Raw genomic sequence first — 23,042 nt, 5'->3', positions numbered from 1 at the left:
TCCTATCATTATTGTTCTTCCAGTACATGTACATGTAGGCATCAAGCTCTTTCGAGTAAACTATGACATTGTCTTGGCATTTGCTATTTGCTGTGGGAGACTGTTCCAATCATTTATGATTCTTTCTGGAGAAGTTTCGTCTTCACCCAATGTTCTTGTTTAGAGTAGGTTTATACAGGTTAAAGGAATGGCCCCTCGTACCGGTATTCCCGACCGTCTTGAAGAATTTCTTGCAATGGACTTGTTCCAATCCCTTGACCAGCTTTAAAGGTTTCGATAAGGTCACCTCCAAAGTCGTCTTTGTTCTGGTGTTCAGGGCTAGTAGTCTTTCTGTGTAGGGGAGGCTTGTTAAAATCATATTTGTACATGCCTGAAGAATGACGGCGTGATGACGTTGTGATGACGCCAAAATGAGGTCTATAAGACAATGTTTAAGGACACACAGATCTTTAAGGACACATCTTTAAGGATTCCATCTTTAAGGACACACAGTTCGCTGACGCGAGCCACTCTCTATTAACCTTGCAGCATTTTTTGTTTCATCTTAAAACTTTTTTTCAAACATTTTCCTTTGTCTTCTTCATGTTTTTATTTTATTTATTCTGTTTAATTTCAAAAGAGGGCCACGATGGAAATAAGCTGTCCTGACTCATGGTGTAATGATGCATACCTACACGTATCTCAAAAATGAACTATATTCTAAAAATCTTAGTATGTACTTCCGCCTTGTGAATTACATCTTCTTAAAAAACCTCCAGGGGAATAATATAGGCCTAAGAATGGTGGATTTGCAAGTAAGAAATTTCTGCAAATTAATGCAAGGAATGACATTCCTAACAGATAGAGCTCTATATCATTCCTCCATGGTTATTATACAGTCCTTTTTCTTGCGATGTTTTCGTTCCGAACAATCCATTCACTGGGATGTATATTTAATAGCACACGTGGAGGTTGGCGCATGTGGGAGACAAAAACCACATTTTTGTTCAGTGTCCTTTAATGAATGCGTGTCCGGCGTGTAATCTCATTCAAAAACATCGCTTGTTTATTTTTGTCTCTATCTGAGCTTCCTGCATGAAGAAAATTAGCATTATGAAATCTTGAAAATGCGTGCTTTTTTTTTGATGTGTATGTATGTATTCTGCTAGGAGCAAGCAATCAAGTTATCATGGAATTTTGTATTTATATTTGGTTTTATTTTGCATAAATATTCTGTTTTATCTTTCCCTGAGCTTCCTGCATGCACATGTAGAAATTATTAGTATGAAATCGGTGAAATGAATTCCTTCTTTTTTTCCCCCTCCTTTTTTCCCTTCTTCTTTACTGTTTGCGGAGTTGATATTCTCTTTGAATTTCCAAGTCCGTACTGCTTGATGGAGCAAATAATGAAGTTAACAGTCACTACATGGAATTTGTGTCCGACTGTTTTTGTTGCTATTTTTGGCGTAAAACAGCAACATAAATTTCTGTGCTGTCTGCATGTTGAGCTATACGAAATTCACATCGTGGAAATGCATTCATTCTGTTGGGTGTTGTGTACGTACTGCTACGAGCAAACAATCAAGTTAATACACACCACTGGAATTTATGTCCGTCTGTTTTGTTTTTACATCTGTGCACAGTTCCAGTAATTAAACGTATACTATGACCTTTCAGGCCTGACACTTCACGGAGGCAACGAAGGCGCATGCCTCCATTGCCCCTTGCCATTGCCTTGGTGCCCTTAAAATGCTCCAGTAGAAATTTACAATTTCCTCATAGGGTGCCCTCTGCCAAAGAGAAAATGCCTTGGTGCCCTTGCCCTTTCAAAAACGAAGCATACAGGCCTGACCTTTTGGTTCGCCGTCGTGGGCGTTCTTTATCTTCAAGCAAGTCTTTAGGGACCATTGTCTTGCCAACAAGCTCTGCTTCTAAAATGGATGCCTCTGCAGTGTCATATAATTTTGTTTTCATCTAGTTCTTTATATTTCTTACCTGTTAAGTTGTAGTCTTTAAACTGACCGCTATTGTGTGATAATGTTTTTTTTATCTGTTGATAGACCTACTGCGGAAAACGTCTGAACCGTGAACCTTGTAAAGATAACGTACCTGCACTTTTGCTTGTCATTTTCTTTGACGATATAAACCAACTTTATTTCGAACGATATTCAATCTCTGATCAAATTGTTCATTAATTTGCTTTCCTGTTTTTAAAACGGACCCTTTCCCTTGTCTTCCTCGACAGTGTAAATCAGTAAGTGTGGCCCTCACCTTCAAGTGCCGCAACGGCCTCGTGATAATAGAAATAAACTCATTTATAAAGCCCCCCCTCAAAAAAAAAATAAAATAAAATAAAAATAAAAACACAAAAAAACCCCACAAAAACACAAAAACACAAAAAAAAACTACAAAAAAAACCCAAAAAAGAAAAAGAAAAGAAGACAACAACAATATGGTCTTTGACAGTTGCTAAATGTATACTCTACCTCTCTACCTTAAAGATCACGGCCATTGCCTTTCCTATTGTATAATCTCTAGATGAAGCTACTGCTAGCTATAGCTTTCGATTTTGTTTAAAGGCAGTGGACACTATTGGTAATTGTCAACGTCTAACCTTCACAGTTGCTTTATCTCAACATATGCATAGAATAACAAATCTGTGAAATTTTGAGCTCAATCGGTCATCAAAGTTGCGAGATAATAATGAAAGAAGAAAACACCCTTGTCACACGAAGTTGTGTGCGGTTAGATGGTTGATTTCGAGACCTCAAGTTCTAAGCTTGAGGTCTCGAAATCAAATTCGTGGAAAATCACTTCTTTCTCCAAAACTATGGCACTTCAGAGGGAGTCGTTTCTCACAATGTTTTATACCACCAACCTCTCCCCATTACTTGTCACCAAGAAAGGTTTTATGCTAATAGACTGTGCAAGTCTCGCACGTAGCGAAAACGAGAACTTAATTCGAAAAAAGTATATTTTTGTACAAAACCAAATTGTATTGAAATTGTTATTTGTTAAAAAATTCTTAAAGATTATTATTTTTAACGTACTTTTTGTATAATTATTATTTTAATTCGTGTAGATAATAATTGTTTTGTTTAAATTAACGTAAAAATTATACATTTATCGGGACGAGGATCGCTGTTCGACATCGACCTTGATGGTTTTTTTAATAAACCCTGTTTGTGAATCACGTCCAATTGGTGCGATCATCACATAGGTTCAGCGATAATGGGAACGTCAATTGGGTAATATTCTTAATTGTTTAGAGTAAACCGGAAACTGGAGGTTTTTTCTTTAGTTTTCTTCGTTAATTTGTTGAATTGATTTTACTTTTCTGTTTTTAATCACTTATTTTTACATTCCCAAGAACATATTCACTTTTTAGGGTCATAACTTATGTTAAACTAAAATTATTGACAGAACAAAATCTCCCCAACGTAAAACGTCATTAGGTTGGGACCACAATGGTCCCGGAAGTTCAATTTCTCACGAGACTTGCACAGTCTATAATTATTTTGAGTAATTACCAATAGTGTCCACTGCCTTCAAAGATAATGAGTTCCCTCTGCGCAGTAATTTAAACCTCAGTCTCCAACGTCAACGCAAATTGAAATATGGATAGTGATGCCATCCGAAATTATAATTTGCGTTCGTTACATGTTCACAGTTCAATCAAACGACAGTGGTAGATGTCGAGTTACAATAAAAGGATAGGTTTTTTGTTGCCGACAGAATCATATCAAATTATAGAAACAGTCCATCAGACAGAAATTCATTGATTTATTTTTTTTTTCTTCAAGTAATTTCACTCAGCGATGCAACCATTACTGTATTCTTCTGAAAGCAACAACATTGATTTTTGTTCATTAAGTGACGCAGGTATCTGTCAAAAATGTGTTGTTTTGGGGAAAACAGTCAAAGACGTCTTGCTTTTTTATCTTACACTCATCACTATTTGTAATACCTTAAAATAATTATTAGCATAAAACTATCTTGGTAACGAGTAATTGGGAGAGGTTGATGGTATAAAACATTGTAAGAAACGGCTCCCTCTGAAGTGCCATAGTTTTCGAGAAATAAGTAGTTTTCCACGAATTTGATTTCGAGACCTCAGATTAAGTATTTGGGGTCTCGAAATCAAGCATCTGAAAGCACACAACTTCGTGTGACAAGGGCGATTTTTCTTTCATTGTTATCTCGCAACTTCGACGATCAATTGAGCTCAAATTTTCACAGGTGTGTTACTTTATGCATACGTTGATATACACAAAGTGAGGAGACTAGTCTTTGACAATTACCATTAGTGTCCTTTGTCTTTAAAAAAAGCCTCAATCGTGACTTGCGAAATAACTTTGCTCTCGGATAACCTTTATTGTATGGTTCGGACGACAGTTTAATTTTTTGTTTACGGCAAGTAGCAGTCAAATTAACACCTCTCATTTTACTCAATACCAAGAATTTCTCGTGTTTTTGGTTTGTTTTTTTGATCACCATGTCCTCGCATAACCTTTAGTGTAGTTTTCAAAACACTGTGTAATTTCTTGTTGACGGCAAGTAGCAGACAAAATTATGTTCTGTTTTTGGAAACAGTCGATCACAGAGCGCTCTTCAGTAACCTTATTTTGCTTAATAACAAGGACATCTCGTGAATGGCGAAATAACTTTGCCCTCTCGCGACGTTTGTGTTATTGTTTAGAGTTTAGTGTATTCTTGTGAAAAAAAGAAAGAAAAAATACAACTTATATTAATATTGTGAACAATGTAGACAACCAGGAATTTTAGTTTGTTCACACAAAAACTTGAGGGCAGAAAAGAGCCCCAACTCTAAAAAAACAACCAAAAAAAACAACAACACAACAACAAGAACAACATTCAAACGACATAAAAACAACAATACAACAATATGAAAAACAACACAAATCATTTGTTAAGACAAGTGAAAACTAGATTCGTGACATCCAATGGTCATTTGCTCCCGGGAAATTAAGGACAGACATCCCTACGGGCAATTCCTATGAAGGTCGTCCTCCGTCCTTTATTGATCATCACACGTTAATTGGTTTTCGCATTCCTCTCTTTCACCCGTCCATCACAACGATCCACCCACTCATAGTACCAAAGATTACCTGACTACCTCCAAGGATTTCCGCATTATTCAAATTAATTCATGCATATGTATTGCACTTTGCACTTGTTCACACATCCACTACATCTACTGCTAGTAGTTTAATAGTCGCGTCGCTAAGGCATTCCAATTTATTTTATCGCATTTAAGTGCGTGTCGATCCACCTCTGATAATACCTGATCAATCAAAAAATCCTGATTACCTCCAAGGATTTCTGGGAATTCAAAATAACTCATGAATATGTATTAACACCCACTCTACATCTGCGAGTTAATGCTGAATAATTATTGTGTTCACTAATTTATTGTAATATACTCACTTTTAGTGAGCCTCGATCCACCACTAGTATCGGATCAATCATGATGGCATGCTTTACCTCGAATGATTTATGCGCATTTAAATTAACTCATGATTATGTATTTAACTTTGCATTTGATTAACACCCACTACATCCGCAACTTACTAACTTAATAGTTTTGTTAACTAACTTATATTCTAACATTTTATTCTATACTATCGTATTTCAAATGCACACAAGGACCCTATCAACGCATAGCAAAGATATTAATTTATTTTCACTGCTATTTGTTTATTTGTTCACTCGCGAACGTGTTTTGGGAACTAATCACCTAGAGTAAACAAAATAATATTGCCGAAATTGAACTGCTTGCTTCTTTTGAGCCAAAAAAACAAGATTATTACATGCCAGGCTGATAGTATAAAACATTTTGAGAAACGGCTCCCTCTGAAGTGACGTAGTTTTCGAGAAAGAAGTAACTTTCCACGAATTTGATTTCGAGATTTCAAGTTTAGAATTTGAGGTCTCGAAATCAAGCATCTGGAAGCACACAGCAAGGTTGTTTTTTCTTTCATGATTATCTCGCAACCTCGACGACCAATTGAGTTCAAATTTTCACATGGCTTGTTATTTTATACACACGTTAAGATACACCAAGTGAGAAGACTGGTCTTTGACAATTACCAATAGTGTCCAGTGTCTTTAACCCTCCTCTGAACTTGAATAACACATGGAGACAATTCATCAGAAAGATTAGTGCCGTTTAAAGCCATTGGACCCTTTCGGTAAACAGTATTGTCCAAGGCCCACACTTCGTGTATCACAACTTCTATATCAAATAACAAACCTGTGAAAATTTGGGCTCAATCGGTCATCTGAGTCGGGAGAAAATAACGGGAAAACCCACCCTTGTATCCGCGCGTTTCGCCGTGTCATGACATGTGTTTAAAATAAATCCGTAATGCTCGTTAACGAGAATTGATATTGTTTTGCTGTTTTCTCAAAAAGTAAAGCATTTCATTGAATAATATTTCAAGAGAAGTATTTCACCACTACCTTCTGTAAACCCTGTTGTAAATCTGTGAACTTTTTTTTTCTGTACCGAAAGGGTCCAATGGCTTTAAGCAGAAAACATTGCTTAAAAAAATTCTGCTTAGCAACAAATAGTACGATACCAATCACAAATTCTATGCGTGAAATGGTATTTTTAGAAAGATAGTTTATTTCTTTTTAAATTACAGTTAAAATTATAGTTTAGCTGGGAACCGTTTTCTTGTAAGCATACTTTCAGCAGTTCTATAAAATATACCCCGTTTCTTGTGCACCTTGTTTTCCATGTAGTTGGCGTGTGATTGGTAAATAAAAAAATAACCTTGTTCCTGATGTTAGTGTCTCATACTGTCCACTTTGGTTATTTTAACACACAAAAGCTGAGGTAAAACGGCACGGACGAGATCAGACAACTATAGGAACGAGGTTGTTTTAATACTTTTCAACGGAAGGCCTTAAATTTCAAAGAGGCAAGCAGAAACGCCTTTGTTGCGCTGGTGTTGGCAAAGTTTTCTTTTGAATTTTAAAATTGCCAATGGAAGTGCCCTTTGCAAAATGAAAATGGCCTTGCCCTCTCAAAGATGATACTCCAGGCGGCCTCCAACGGTGACCGTTTTCTGTACTAACAAGCACTTACCTGCGCACATTTTCATGAATATTCATATCTCAGTAATTAATTCATCTTTCTACACGCACAGCACCACTTGGCACCTCCAATTTCAGCACCTTCTTAGATGATAACACGCCACCTTTGTTCGACGACCCCACCGAGGTTCCAAAGTTGAATCCGCCTCCAAAGAAGAAGAAGTGAAACCACGCCCTCTCAATCTCACTTCGTGCAAACACTTCTCCGCAGTTTATGCATACAAAACGACGGGTGCAATACGTCGTTGTAAAGTAGCCACTTTGAAAAAGATACGTGGCTTATGTTTTTGTTTATTTTGTTACGATTGTTAATTAGAGTAACGTGTCACCTAGAAACTGTTTTTGTGTTAAGCAGAAATAAGTCGAAAACCGGTATGCAATTAATAACCATTGGAATAACCATTGGAATATCTATTTGCCGGGTGTAAACCATTGTGGTTTACTTTTACAACGTCAAGGATAAACCAATTGGTTCCTACTTTTATATGTACCCTTTAAAGGCAGTGGACACTATTGGTAATTACTCAAATAATTTTAAGCATAAAATCTTTCTTTGTAACGAATAATGGGGAGAGGTTGATAGTATAAAACATTGTGAGAAACGGCTCCCTCTGAAGTGATGTAGTTTTCCAGAAAGAAGTAATTTTCCACGAATTCGATTTCGACACCTCAGATTTAGAACTTGAGGTCTCGAACCATCTTAACGCACACAATTTCGTGTGGCAAGGGTGTTTTTTTCGTTCATTATTTTCTCACAACTTCGACGACCGATGAGCTCAAATTTTCACAGGTTTGTAATTTTACGTTATGTTGAGATGCACCAAGTGAGAAGACTGGTCTTTAACAATTACCAACAGTGTCCACTGTATTTAAAGGCAGGTTTTTAGTACTATTTTTTTATACATTTTTTATTAAAACGATTGACATGTGAATTGAATTTTTCTTGTTCTTTTTGTACTGCATGACTTTAAAGTTTTCAGCCAAGACATGTTCGCCGAAGTTATTTGTAAAATATTTGAAGTTTACCGTTTATCTGCGATGAAACAAAAACAATCGGACTTCGCATTTCATAACCAAGATGTGATGTTGAACTTGTTCATATTCGAAGTTGATAATCCAGATTCAGTACTTGAGTAAATCAACACTTAATATTGATAACCCAGATTTGTTGTGAGAAATCGTCATTTAATAATGATAATTGAGAGTTGGTGTTGATAATCGATAATTAATATTGATAACCAAGATTTGTTGTGAGAAATCGTCATTTAATAATGATAATTGAGAGTTGGTGTTGATAATCGATAATTAATATTGATAACCAAGATTTAAGTTTGGTAATCGATTTTTAGTATTGATGATCGATTATAATTATTTTTGATAACCAAGATTAAATATTGGTATTCTATATTCAATATTGATTGTCGATAATTATTTGTGATAATTGAGGTTTAATGTTCAATGTACAACTACTTTGTGTGTAGGATTTTTTCTTCTTCCAATTTTCAAGGTGATTTATACTGTAACCTGGTAACTTTTTAAGTTAAAAAATTACGTGCACTAAGTAAAATAATGCGGAATTTATTTAACGCGTCATAAATTCAGCACATCAGAAAACAATGTCCTGTTCCTAGACTCCTTTTTCCCCCTTCTTGTGTGAAAGCAGCCCCCAAAGTAAATGAATTAATTTTCAAAAAGGAAACGGACCAGCTGTGCTTTGTTTGCAATTCAAGATACAAACCAATTACCAAATCCTATAAATTAGATTCTGGGAGTGTAGAAGGAGTAATGCAACATGATAAATTGAATTTCATAAATTGAATCAGGAAAATTAGAGTCTCGCTCTGTAGACAAGGTCGTCTTGTGTCGTTGAAGGTGCCGTAAGAATATGAGGGTATGACGTAGACACCTTGTTCTATAAATATGTTTCGTCTTATGTTTAATATACAGGCCGTTTTCCTGACAGCGCCGTAATTGGGGTAACATTTTAGGAGGCACAATGGGTGCACCATTTTGTTTGTAAGTGTCACTTCTGACCAAGTTTTCGTTTGTCCGTTGCTTAAACAATCCCCCTTCAGTGCTTTGCTTAATATGTATTTTTTTTAAAGATAATCTATCTAAATTTCTGTAGTTTTTTGGAAAAGAAGTAGTTTCCCACTCAAATAAAAGGCTTCAGGCCTGAAATCTTTTAACATTTCCTTTTTTTTTTTTGCATTTGACGGAACACAAATTGATTTTGTAATAAGGGCGTTATTCTTTAATTGTTCTAATGCAACTTTAATAACCAATTGAGGAAAACATTCACAGATTTGTTATGCATTATGTTCGGATGCACCAAGTGATGAGAATACTGGTCTTTAAGAATTACCAAAGTTGCTCAGTTCCTTTAAGCAACGACGACTGTTTGAAAATCCGTACATCGAAAGTGCACTTTAAAACAAACATCTCACTGAGCCCTTAATGCGAAGATGGGTCTCCATAAAGCCATTTTGAGATACGGTGAACGGACAAAATTTTTAACACTGTAAGGTTTGGTTAAAGACACTGTACTCTATAGGTAATTGTCAAAGACCAGTCTTTTCACTTGGTGTATCTCAACATGCATAAAATAACAAACCTGTGGAAATTTGAGCTCAATCGGTCATCGAAGTTGCGAGATAATGAAAGAAAAAACACCCTTGTCACACGAAGTTGTGTGTTTTCCTACCAACCTCTCCCCATTACTCGTTACGAAGTAAAAGTTTTATGCTAATAATTATTTTGAGTAAATACCAATAGTGTCAACTGCCTTTAAATCTGTCTGTATATACCCCACAGTGCACACCGGTAGTGGCAACCATAATCTCAGTAGCCCAACTGCGTGACTTGCTTCTTTCAAACCACATGTGTATATTATTATAACTCAACATTCCGTTATAAACACTGCAGAGGTATCTCGTGTGGTTGCTATGGTAGTGACAGCAGATCTAATTCACCATAAAGAAAGCCTTGGACATTTTAATTAGGCTCTGTACATGTTTTGTTTTATTTCCAACATACAATCTTCACTGAGGTTTTTTTTTATATAAAGGTATTTCTTCGTCACTCGCTTTGTAACATGACGTCTTGGTTTATTATTATGTAAATATATTTTATGGTGAGTTTATCATTCAGCATTATAAGCTTAAGAAGATTCTTTTAGACATGGACTGTTTTTCATAAGTTGTTTGAACATTCTGGAGCAACTACGTGTACAAAATATATCGAACATATTGTATCCGAAACCATGCACACATAACAGTAAACGTCAGTGCTCAGATCACACCCTTCTAACAGCCATTAATGCACACAAACCTCCACTATATTGATTTTCTCTTAAGTGCCATGTTTTAAAAGTGTTCATTTAAAAGAGTGTCAGAATTTTGTAGATAAAATAAAGGACCAGCCGTCTTGCCAAAATGTTCCTCTATCTATATGAAATTGCTTGTGCAGGGTATTATGTAAATGTTTAGCTTTTCATGGGTACGTATACAGATAAACGTTACCAAACTTAAAAAAATAAAGGAGGGGAAGGGAACAAATTGTTTTCAAATTAGTGTTTTGTGTTCATGCAAAACGTGGTTTTGACTGAAATAACATACGTTACTACTAACTAATTAATTCAATTTGCATTTGCTGTATAGTGTGTTGGTGTAGCGCTGAAAAATTTACGCACCCCCCAACAAAAAACAAAATAAACAAAAACAATAACAACAGCACACACATTGCGGTAATCTGTGAACAAGTGCAGCACAGATTTCCTCGGTTATGGCGTTATATACTCGTTATGACGTCATAGTAAGTTCTCCATAATAGTGTAAACTTTGAAATAAGAGACCAGCTCGATAATAAAAATGTCACTGACTAATTTGTACATTGGTGAGCTTTAAATAGATTGTGTGCACCGCATACTCGAAATGTTGTTGCCTGTACTGCTGTTGGTTTTAGCGAATGTCTATAAAAAGTTGAGTGCGTTTTTGAGAAATGTAGTCTGACGTTACACTTCGAGGTTCATGAATTACGCCCGAGTTCTGCTGTTGAGCCCATGTACGTACGTAACCACGTTTTGACATGGCATTCACGAGATTCTCTGTTAAATCCGACTTACATATAATGTGCATGCATAAACCAATACTTGTCCTTATAGTTGCGGACAGTAATGGACCAATCTACGAGTAATGGAACAAAGCCCTTTTAGAGGTGATTTTTTTCCCATGCTGTGAACAAAGGCCTCGCTGGGACCAAATCGTTTGTTGGTTTATTACACACGCTTCGAAGTTGACTATGTGGTTGCTCCTTTCATAAATGGCGTTAGATTCCCATTGGTTGGTTGATGATGACGGTGTCTCTAACAGGTTTGTTTTCCAAGCTTCTGTACTTCAAGCTTGGTACCATCTGTAGGCCTAGTTATGTTAAGTTTGGTTTGGAAGCTCTAAGCTTGTTGATACCTCGGTGCGCATTCTTGTGATACCACAAACTGGAAGCAATGACTCTCACCTCTGCAAGTTACACCCAGTCTTGATAGGGCCTTCTTGCTGGTGATTGCAGTTCACTTGTATCTGTATACAGAAGGTTGTGCCAATTCAAGGTTGTGGAATTCGAAGCCTCTCTTTTTAATTGGTCGGTTCCTCGTCTGACGTCACTTTCAAGACGTTCCTGATTGGCTATAAATTGTCCTGGAGTTTCCCCGTTGCTAAGATCGTTCCAGCGAATCCACACAACGCCCCCACAACGCCGATTGTCATTAGCATATTAGAATCGTCCTCTTTGACCCCTCGGAATGTTCTTGTCATATCACCCTAGAAAACAAAGGAAAATAAGACAATTTATTAATATATCACAAAGACCATCATTACTTCCAAGGTATCGGTTTGGTTTAGATTGTCAAAGTGTTATTTTCCCTCGTCTTCCATCTCTAAGATAAAGGTGTTCGCCTGGTGGCCCTGGTTTGATTTGCTGCATATACATGTAGAACCACAGCACCTTGTAAAACCGTTATTCATGTAGAAGGAGTAGTAGTACCTAATACCTCATTGCAGCTGCAAAACTGAATGTTGAAGCACCTCAGCGTCACTGAGTGACGGTTATGAGTGTCATAAGTAATGTAACATGATCTAATAAGGAGGAACACCTACCCATCCGCCTTCTCTAGCAATCCACTCCGCAAGATTCTCTCTCACGAAGTGACTCAAACTCCTGACCACCCTGTCCACGAAAGCAGCGTGGTCGTGGGTCCGCTGCTGGACGCACTCGGCCGCCAGTGTGGCCGCAACAGCAAACATGGCCACCACCCTCGCCCACGTGATCCCACTACGGAAGATCTCTGACGCAACGGCCGTGACGGCTTCCTCCACGACCTCCTCGGAAGTGACCCGGATGTTTAATTGAGTGAAGACGTCTTTGAAGAGGTTCGGGTACAGCTGCTCCATCTCGGCACTGACCACCTGGAGCTCCAGTACCGTGTCTTGAATCGTTATCTCTTTCGGTTGGTGGCGTGTTTTTTTGGTTGCAGCGGTGGGAATAAGTTTGACTGCAGCTGTGAGTATGAAACAATACATAATATCTCAAGTACAACATGGTTTGCGTGAGTTAGACTACATTTTTGTATTGGGAAGCCTTGATTGTATTAGCCTGAACATATGACGTCACCCTTTCAGATCTTGAATTAGGTCAGAGATTTGCTGTAGAGCCCACGCACATAATCACATTGGACATTGTATCATTTCACATTTTGCCTTCATGGTTCTGGAGAAATATGCGAGCATTTGAATTACCCTTTTTGGGATCTAATACAGATTATTGTATTGTGTTGTGTTGTATTGATTCGATGTTAAATTCGATGTACATGTATATGCATATAAAGCCAACACCTGTCCTTATCCTTGCGGTAAAGGATATAGGGGACATATGGTCTTACCTGTTTGTCGTCCTCTGTTGAGTAAACCACGCTGACGTAGCTTGAGGTAAACAAACTCATTGCATAGCATAGCAGCCTCTTCGGATACCCTGTCTTCCAGAGACGGCATGATGTCTCGAGACCTGTGGACATAAACAAAACAATACATAAGTACAATACTTTTGTTGTCCCTCCCAATGGTCAGTTATCTTGGTTGCAGCGGTGGGATTCAGTTTAATTTGTTTAAGTCACTTCTGCACTTTGTCACATCAATAGAAAAGATCGTTCACTCTACCAGCAAGTAGTAATTTACTTTGTTCTACAGCATTAACCATGTACATTAGTCCCATGAAGCAGAAAATATTAATTTCAAATGGCTATTTAGGCGTGAACACATAGTGCTCCTAATGCTTTTATATCATGAAGGGAGAATGCAATCCTTTGAGTATCTGCCATGTGCCGTCGATTTGTTGAACCAGAACTATGTCTATTATTCTAAACGAGGAAAGGCCAGAGTCAAAATGAAAACACAGTTTTTACTCGTTTGGGATTTGAATAAACGCACCCTCAGGGTATATCTTTTTGGTCAATCAAACAAATTTATCAGACTCAAACTCAACACTTGAACATCACTGTTTTGGTGTCCTTAAGGAAGACATACCATTGCTCCGTCTTTCGGATGGGACGTAAAGCCGTTGGTTCCATGTGTTGTGGAACGCATGTAAAAGAACTCAGTGCACTTATCGAAAAGAGAAGGGGTTCGCCCCGTTGTTCCTGGCTGTGGCTGCTGTAGGCGCCGTAGCACCTTGTAAACCCTCACAAGGTGCTAACCAATTCGGTCTCAAAATTCATCACTGTAATATCCTATCTTTCTGAAAGTTTGTATATACTCAGCGCCTTGAGTACCTTGTTTGGAAGATACGTGCGCTGTATAAGACTTCGATGTTATGTTGCTAAAAAAAAAGAAGGAATTTACGGAACGGCCAGAGTGGTCTGACGCTGTGGAGAATCGCTTGCCTTGGGCCTGCGGTATTATGTAATTTTGAAACACGGTAAAAAATACAGCATCCTTATTTGCGTAAAAGAATTTGTTATATGATTTTTGCAATCGACATGTCTAAGCAGATTTGTTTGCAGTTGACACAAGAAGTTCCGGTCAATAACTGCGCGCTGGGTTACAAGGCAGCACCAAAAGTGCACTTCAATTCAGTCAGTTACTTATTCCACTAAAAGATATCCTATTTCAAAGCTCTCTCCAGTCGACTGCAATTCTAAACCAAGCAAGGTAGACACCGGTTGTTTCATAAACGTGCACATGCTTTATATAGAAACATGAGTTTGGTTCTCATTCAGTTCGTCAATATGCCGGTCCGAAACCGTCAATAAACTGGTTCGAATGCGTCAATAAACTGGTTCGAATGCATCAATAGACCGGTTCAAATGTGTCAATAGACCGATTCAATAGCAGCCTCACATACGCAACTCCTCTCGTGCAATATTGTGAGAGCAAGCCACGACTAGACTAAAAAGGGTTCTTTTCACATAAACATATACAAATAAGCTGAAAGGCAGAACTAAACTCGATTGACTAAAAAAGACTATTCCAGAAAACAACTTCTCTGTTTTGTTTTACGGGAAATTGAGGTTAAATACCGAATTGTACTGAACCGAAGCACGTCAGCTGCAGGCATTCCATGCCACAAATAGCAAGACTCGTTGCAAATTCCAATATTGTTGAAACAGGCGACTGTGTAATCACATTGCCTTCCGTAACAGCTCTGAATCAAATAAGAAAATTTGATATCAGAGACTGTCTTGAGTTTCATCGAACGTTCTAGTTTTAAATAGGATAGCAGGGTGTTCGACTCTTGAGAGTCAAAGAGTTTGAGTGTTGAGAGTTAACTAATTTGAGTATTGCTGTATTGAGAAGTCAAATAGTTTGAGTGTCAATGAATGTTCTAGCTTTGGGACATCGTGATATGATCGCATCTTGAGATTCCAACGTTTGAGTGTTAAGAGTCCAACATTTTGCATTTTGAGTGTTGATCGAGAGTCAAAATGTGTGAGTGTTGTTGAGAGTCTATCTTGAGAGTCCATGAGTTTGAGTGTTGAAAGACAAACAATTTGAGTGTTAGTTTCGTTTTTAAAACCACAACACTCAAACTATTAATTACTCTTAAAGGAGTTTGAATGTTGTGCGGCTGATAGTTTGAGTTATAAGAGTCCATGGATTAAGCGTGGAGACTGATTTTGTATTACTGAGGGGGGGGGGGGGGGGGGGGTTGATAAAATATCACTCCACACCAAAAAATTTCTCTCTAACGTTGCATCCGACTGGATAAGTCTCGAGTTCCTACTTGAATTAGAAAAGCAAAAAAAAAAAAAAACACAAAGTCAATTTTAAACTCAATGTTTCAGCAGTTGATATACAATCGCACTATCCATACCCTGGTCATTGCTATCAAATAAAAGCAAAATTGTGTTCAATCGTACTCAAATTTCAAAATAGAAAATACCCTATTCATCATAACAAGTACAAAACATATATGCATGGCATAAAGTAAGATAAAACCCAGCAATCAATTCCCCCCTATCGCGTCCGGGAACTAAATATAGCCTTCACATTTCCCAAAATGTCAAATTCGAAATCAGGTTATCTGCTTTTATCAGCGGATTTGCGCGCCTTTCTCAAGAAGATAAAAGCCTTCTATTCTTCATATAATAGACCCTATTTTTAAGGCTATTTTTGAAGTGAATCTTTTATCATTAGCGTTCAATGACATCTAGTGATCAAGTGTAGATGACTCGAGCTCCATTCTTCATTTGTTGTGTCAATGTGGCCGTGGCTCAGTCTGCCCCGTCTCACAGAATACCGTCTACGATATCGTTTAAAGGCACTGGACACTCAAATTAGTTGGTAGCATAAAAATTTACTTTGTAGTGAGCAATGAAGAGCTATTGATAGTATAAAACGTTGTGAGAAACGTCTCCCTCTGAAGTAACGTAGTTTGAAGAAAGAGGTAAATTCTCACTCATTTAGCTGAAGGTTTTTATTGGGCATCTGAAAGCACACACATTTTAGTGGGGTACTATACAAGCCACAACAATGCAAACTTAATAAAAATTTGGCTGGTAGCCTGTTCTTGCTATAAACAATACTATTTCTGTGCTATTACAGGCTTTATGAAATTGGGCCCTGGTTTCTTCTGTGTAGGTTTCGTTTGTGTGTCTCTCTCTAGGAAAAATATGTAGGCTATTAAAGGTTGTCATCCATCAGAATTTGAATCTAAGAAACGTTATTGACAGTAACGTTTCTCAGATTGTGAATTCCGATATCGAATTATTCTTTCTGCGGACTAACCATTCCGGATAGTTTGTTCATGCATCCCTTAGCACCTCCACAAGGCCACCTCTCCCGCATCCTTTCTTTACAAATTCTCTCAAGAAATAAAAATCGACCGATCCGTCCGGACGGTTCCTGCCCTTCAGTGCACGATTCACTGACTCCATCTATACAGGGTCCGATGTACGTTCCGACAGGCGGATTAATGAGTGGTGTTCACCGGACCGTTGTAAATGATAGTGATGATTGTAAAGGTTGATGCCATTCCGGATTTATCTGACAGCTAGAGAGCTGCTCGGAATTATTAACGGGGAAACTCAAAGAGTGAATTGATTTAACTAAAACCGGCGGCCGCCATGTTGTTGTATTCACCGTAACAGAGGCTTGCAACCGTTATAATAGAGAGGTTTGAATATTTTCAGAACTGGTGAACACGTTGAACATGCTAAAAACATGTTTGTCTCACTGACACGTCTTTTCGTGACATTGTTTACTCATGTCTAAAAAACTTCAGCACCTCAGCAAGTAATATTTTAAAGGAAAGCTTTCTACCATCATTATCTTCGAACCGTGTAGGCCAAGTTTAATGTAAATCTATGTGGACATTGTGTTTCGTGTCCAACTAAAAGTACACAAGCCCTTTGAAACGACATGGAAATGTGCTGTATGCAGAGTCCGAAGTGGAGTGATTTTCTGGATTACGTTCATCCATTACCTTTATCTGATCAAGATGTTCAAAGCTGTAGAAAAGTCACGATTACTTTGTTGTGTATTACTCATTGAGTCATATATAGCTCTATGGTATTGCTGCGTAGGTGGGCTTTCAGTCAATGTGCACCACTTCAAAACTCCTTTGGAAAGATCGATTATTGCGTGTGATATGGGGGTGAGCTGTACTCTCGATAGACTACAATCAGGAAGGTTGTACGATAGTTCTGCAGAATCCATTTGTATTATAGCGCTAGGGGAAAAAACAACCTTGGAGTTGTTGTTGGGAAACCTCTTTCTATGTGAATTTTTTAAACGACGGGCTCGTGTACCGGGGGTATTTAAAGGTTAATATTTGATACATGGACCTCCGTGGCGCCTGGGAAGAAGGTTGGAAGCCACTCGGTGCTCATTTCTTTGAAAATCATTGTCATTAAAGTTTCGTGCATCTTAAAAAATACTTTTGTTTTCAAAGCTCAGACATGTCAAACGCTTGCTTATTTATCTAAACTTGTGCGTCGTAATTCACCTGTCGCCTCCGAAATAACGTAGTTTTTAATGAAGAGGCAATTTCTCATTCAAACAATAACGAGGCTTCTAGCCCTTCATATGCACTCAAAAGCACACAAAGCAATGCAACAAGGTTTTTTGTTTGTTTCGTCATTCTCTTGCATGACCAAGCCAAAATTTTCACAGATTTTATGAATATGTTGGGATACATCAATATTTAGAATACTTGTCTTTGACAATTTCCTATAGTGTCAAGTGTCTTTAAGCTATTATTAGCCTAACACTGCAGTCGCCGTGCCGAAAGTAATACATGGGTCGTCAGCAGAAGTGGGAGAAATTGCAGAGAGGAACATAATATTCAGTTTTTGTCTGAAGGTATCGTATTCAATCATAAAATTCAACCTCGTAATCGGCGACTAGCATCCCGCAGCACGTCTTAGCTGAGCTACCGGTGCCTAACATTGGAACTGATGTTTAAGCTTAATTGGAAAAACATGGAGAAAATCACAGGCGGCTAGTGGTAGAAGATGCGGTACATGAACACTGCACCTGTTGGTTATGTTGTAGGCTATGCACGGCTATGCACGTCTATACTTTTAATTATGTCACATTACGGTTGCTGTAACTCCGCTTGGCTTTTGAGATGATTGCGCATTTCCTTGGGAATGCAAAAAATCCCATCAAACTGACTTGAATTTGGCATCTTAAGGTTTCTTCGGAAATGAATACGTATAAAAATGTCATAAAAGACGACCTTTCATTAAAACGCCCATCTTAGCGAATATGCACATACACTACAGGTTCACAACAACTCAGATGAGTTTGGTATCTCCGTACACCTTAAATAATTATCCTCCCACCATCCTGCAAAGTTATTCAAATCCTAAATTCTGAAGTCAGACTCCTTGTCTGAACTATTTATCAAAACACCCAGACATGCCTCAGCATTTGACATTTATGCATTTATGCAATTTAGCAGGTCTGAAGTGTCTTTTTCACTTTTCCAGTCAATTTCACTCGTGACGAATGCCAACACAGTGTAGCTTTTTCCGTCTCTAGGAACGTACGTCAACAAACGGGAGGGACATACCTAGGGACATATCATTGTCGCTCCGCTTGAGGGTCGAGTTGTAAAAAAGCACGGTCTAGACTGCACTGTGGGCATCTGTCCCTTCAAGTCAGAGAGATGTGATTAAGCCGTATTAACAATACGCTGAGAGGACCTAATCAAGTTCAGGTTTAGAAGGACGCATTCATGAAACTGTAAACAAAGAAACACAAAACTGCCTTGGCAATTTCTCTTGGCTTTTAAAGAGAAGATATACGTTTGGCAATCACTCTTAAAATCAAAAGCAATGCAAACCTTTGGTGTCTTTTTTGTTCTTTATCCCCGATGCAAATTTAACATCTATTAAACTGTTTGTTAGAAGCTTACATCAGCTTTCGAAAGTATTTAGTATTTTGAGAAACATTTCACTTCGAAGTCAAATGTGGTTTAATAGAAAAAGAAATCAGTTTGTATACCCTTAAATTCGAATCCGAGAAATGTTTCTGTCAGATTATGTATAAATATTAGCCTTTGAAGTCATACATAATATTATATTACAGACTTTCAAGGACTATTTCTATTGGCAAATGATTGCATCCATGGACCAGAATTTTACCTCGCAGCCCCTCTTTTAAGAAATAATTACTCTTAAAATAAATTTAGATTGTATTTGTATTTGCCTCTACAAATGTTGGATATTATTTTTGGAGAGTAACTTCAGTTCACACTTCAGTCAGAGAGCATGAAAAACCTTGGCTTTGGCATCTGTCCCTTAAAGGGACACACCGGCTCACCGTTTACGCAATTTAAGGGTGTAGAATCAAAAATAATGTTTTTATAGATGATTTATATAAAAAAAATCATCAAAATGTCACGTATTTAGCGAAAAATGATTTAAAAAAACCAAAGCGGCCATATAACAAGCTTCCGTTACACGGACTCTTTGAATGTGAATCTTACGTTAGATTGTTCACCATTATTTACATTTTGTAGCGATAATTTGAATACATATTCGTAAATAATCTTGTAAAAAAAAGATTTAAATTTGGTTAAGTAAGTTACTTTTAGACGGCTGAAAGTAAAACTAGCCCGGAAGGTCACGTGATTGTTTGTACCCGTTTTTGGTTAGAACAATCACGCGAACTGCGTTTTTGTCTTAAAATGCTCAAAAACGGCTAAATTTGATGATTTTTTTTAAGGACTGTTCTTCTTCATTCCTGGAAGACCGTTGAAGTCATATCTTAGTCTATTTTGTAGCCCAAATAGCCCAATTCGGCCGGTGTGTCTCTTTAAAGGCACTGGACACCTTTGGTTATAACTGTCAAATACATATATTCTCACTTGGTGTATCCCTGTATGTGGGCTGTAGCATAATATTCCTTAAAGGCACTGGTCCAGGACACCTTTGGAAGTATTGTCAAATACATATTTTTCTCAATTGGTGAATCCCTGCAGTGGGATTAAGCATACTGTCCCTTAAATGTCACTGGACACCTATAATTGTCGAAGACTAATAGCATTCTCACTTGGTGTATCCCTGTATGTGGGCTGTAGCATAATATTCCGTAAAGGCACTGGTCCAGGACACTTTTGGAAATATTGTCAAATACATATTTTTCTCAATTGGTGAATCCCTGCAGTGGGATTTAGCATACTGTCCCTTAAATGACACTGGACACCTATAATTGTCGAAGACTAATACCATTCTCACTTGGTGTATCCCTGTATGTGGGCTGTAGCATAATATTCCGTAAAGGCACTGGTCCAGGACACCTTTGGAAATATTGTCAAATACATATTTTTCTCAATTGGTGAATCCCTGCAGTGGGATTTAGCATACTGTCCCTTAAATGACACTGGACACCTATAATTGTCGAAGACTAATAGCATTCTCACTTGGTGAATCCCTGCAGTGGGATTTAGCATACTATCCCTTTAAAGCACTGGACACCTTTGGTGATCGTTAAAGACCATTGTTCTCACCTGGTGTGTCCCAGCATATTATGCATAAAATAACAGATGTGTTAAAATTTGGACTCGATTGGTCATCGAAGTTGTAAAAGAAAAATAGTGAAAAAAACCCCACTGTGCACACATGCTTGTGAGCTTTCAGATGCCTAGGAATTTCTAAAAGACTTCAGGCCTGAAGCCTTTGAATATGAGTTAGACATGACCTATACATAAAAAAGAAAAAGAAAAGATAATTACTTCAATGTTACTAAATCTTGAAACAGAAAATGCAAGGTGTTATCTGTCTAGACGCATAGATTCGTTAACACACATTCTTTTTTTATGAAACAGGAGACCCTATATCTCACTGTGATGTATCTCCAATAGTGACGAGGTGTTAAAATGAAAATGAATATAGATCTGCGCGGAAACAGTTACCATGAATAAACTGAAGTGGGACGTGATGTTGCTTGGAGCTCTTGGGCAATGCGGAAGTGGCTCAAAATTGTACCACTTCGTGATAAAAATGTCGCACACTTCATGATTGAAATGTCACCCGATTCACGCCATTTACAGATACCATTACCGCACTGTAAAACTGAGGTGATAACATGAACACCATTGGCGATGTCTTCATATATTGGAACCGAAACAAATATTTATAATACCGAAGTGTTACGTAATACGTGCACATATCTACCAACGGTACTCAAGGCGCTTAGCATATACAATTTTTTTTTCTTTAGAAAGATGGGTTAGTAACCTAATTTCTCATTACGTAATACAAGCGTTGCTGCGGTCACGTTTCCCAATTTAAAATTTTTGGGCAAAACAAAACTGATGACTTTTAATGGCTTACGCCATTCGAAGTGAAATGTTTCTCAAAATGCTTAATACTTTATATCAAAAGCTGTTGGTTTCTAACCAATAGTTTTATTGCCGTCAACTTTAAGAGTAATAATTACCACGCTCACATTCCCTTAAAAAATAGCTTTGTTGCCATTGTGTAATGTGATAAAATTTTAAATGACTTTTAATTGTTTTTTAATTGCATTGAGCGAGTTCAACTTCTTCGACTAAATTTCTTCGATGGGGAAGATTTTGCCACTTGAAATTAGAGCTGTTAATCCATATTGGGCACTCGTCCCCAGGGCACTCGACCCCAAGGGCTTCCTGTCAATCAGTCCACACTGATTGCATGTTATCAGCTCATTGTTCGGGGGCAACAAAATAAATATAAAACCAGCTACCGTATTCCTTCCCAAACAATACAACCGTTACTTCTGTAAAGTCAATTGGCACCTTTGGTCATACTGTCAAAGACAAGTAATATTCCAACTTGGTGTATTTCAACAGATGCATACAAAAACAAACTTGTGAAAGTTTGGACTCGATAGGTCTTCGAAGTTGCAAGCAAATAATGAAAGAAAAACACACTTCCAAAAAAAGTGTGTGCTTTCAGACTTGTTTTTTAATATTCGAGTAAGACATTACCTCTTTCTCAAAAACTGCGTTATACTTCACAGAGGGAGCCGTTTCTTTTGTTTTATCAACAGCTCTTCACTGCTCGTTTCAAGTGAGGTTTCATGTGAAAATTCAATTTACCAGTAATTAACAATAGTGTTCAGTGCCTTTAAGAGCAGTCACATGTTTCTGAAATGTCAAAGTTCGTACTAGATTTCCTGCGGGAGACCTTAGTGCTATTACATGTTGCTTTTGGAGCGTCAATCTCGCATTTTACGAGGTGGTCTCGTGTGGTAGTTTGTTTGGATAAATTCCCTGTAGTTCTACGACAAGTATTTTTTACTGAAAAAGGTTGAGATTTTGCGGGGAAAGGGTACAGTGTGTGGTTGCTGAATGGTTATAATTATGAGCATCGGACTCATGATCTGGTGATTCTGATCAGAAGAATGTGGGTTTGAGTCCCGGTTGTGACTCTTGCGTCCTTCCGTATTGTTGCGTCCTTCGGATGGGACATACAGCCGTAGGTCCCGTGTGCTGTGTAATGTACGTAAGAGAAGGGGCTCGCCCTATAGTGTTCGTGGTTTAACTGGCAGCATATTGCGCCACCGTAAATTGTAGGGTTTTGAGGGTTAGGGTTTGGTTAGGGTTTGGTTAGGGTGTTTCTTATTCACAAGCAACACTTCTACAGGTTTCCTCAGGCTTGCAAGCTACTGTAATGAAATTTTCACGTATGAGGCGTTCAATCACAGAAGTATAATAATATAATAATATTAATGCAGAGGCAGTCTACGTTATTTGCTATCCTCGGGGAGGACTGTCCTCGCCTCAGTGGCGTTTTGAGTAAACATTTCATGATATTTTCACACGTTCTGCGAGTGCGAGGCCTGCAGACAGTTTCACTTATTAGATTAGCGACGGATGCTTCTGAGTGTTTGGGTGACTAGGGCCAGTTTTATGTAAATAATACTTCCATTCGTAAAGCCAATCTTGTTCACCACAGGGAATGA

The 23,042-nt window shown here is 37.9% G+C and overlaps 2 protein-coding genes across 3 annotated transcripts in view; one reads left to right on the top strand and one right to left on the bottom strand.

Moving 5' to 3' along the window:
* The window catches only part of LOC139944847 (uncharacterized), a 54,010-nt gene extending 42,832 nt beyond the window's left edge, over positions 1-11,178 (top strand). The window contains exon 46 of the mRNA XM_071941980.1: positions 7,155-11,178. Within this exon, the coding sequence (XP_071798081.1) occupies positions 7,155-7,267 (113 nt within the window). The 3' untranslated portion in view covers positions 7,268-11,178. The remainder of the gene's footprint in view (positions 1-7,154) is intronic.
* The window catches only part of LOC139944849 (bcl-2-related ovarian killer protein-like), a 28,966-nt gene continuing 13,830 nt past the window's right edge, over positions 7,907-23,042 (bottom strand). Inside the window, exons 3-5 of one of the 2 annotated variants that reach the window (XM_071941983.1) lie at positions 13,034-13,155; positions 12,252-12,652; positions 7,907-11,915 (exon numbers count right to left, since the gene is read on the bottom strand). In XM_071941983.1, the coding sequence (XP_071798084.1) occupies positions 11,781-11,915; positions 12,252-12,652; positions 13,034-13,142 (645 nt within the window). In that variant the 5' untranslated portion in view covers positions 13,143-13,155 and the 3' untranslated portion in view covers positions 7,907-11,780. Of the gene's footprint in view, positions 11,916-12,251; positions 12,653-13,033; positions 13,251-23,042 lie in introns of those variants that run through there. The other variant, XM_071941982.1, reaches the window with a different exon arrangement.

The sequence above is a fragment of the Asterias amurensis genome, chromosome 12 (genome assembly GCF_032118995.1).
Source record: "Asterias amurensis chromosome 12, ASM3211899v1".
NCBI classification, from domain to species: domain Eukaryota; kingdom Metazoa; phylum Echinodermata; class Asteroidea; order Forcipulatida; family Asteriidae; genus Asterias; species Asterias amurensis.
This window is presented reverse-complemented; position numbering and strand designations above follow the sequence as displayed.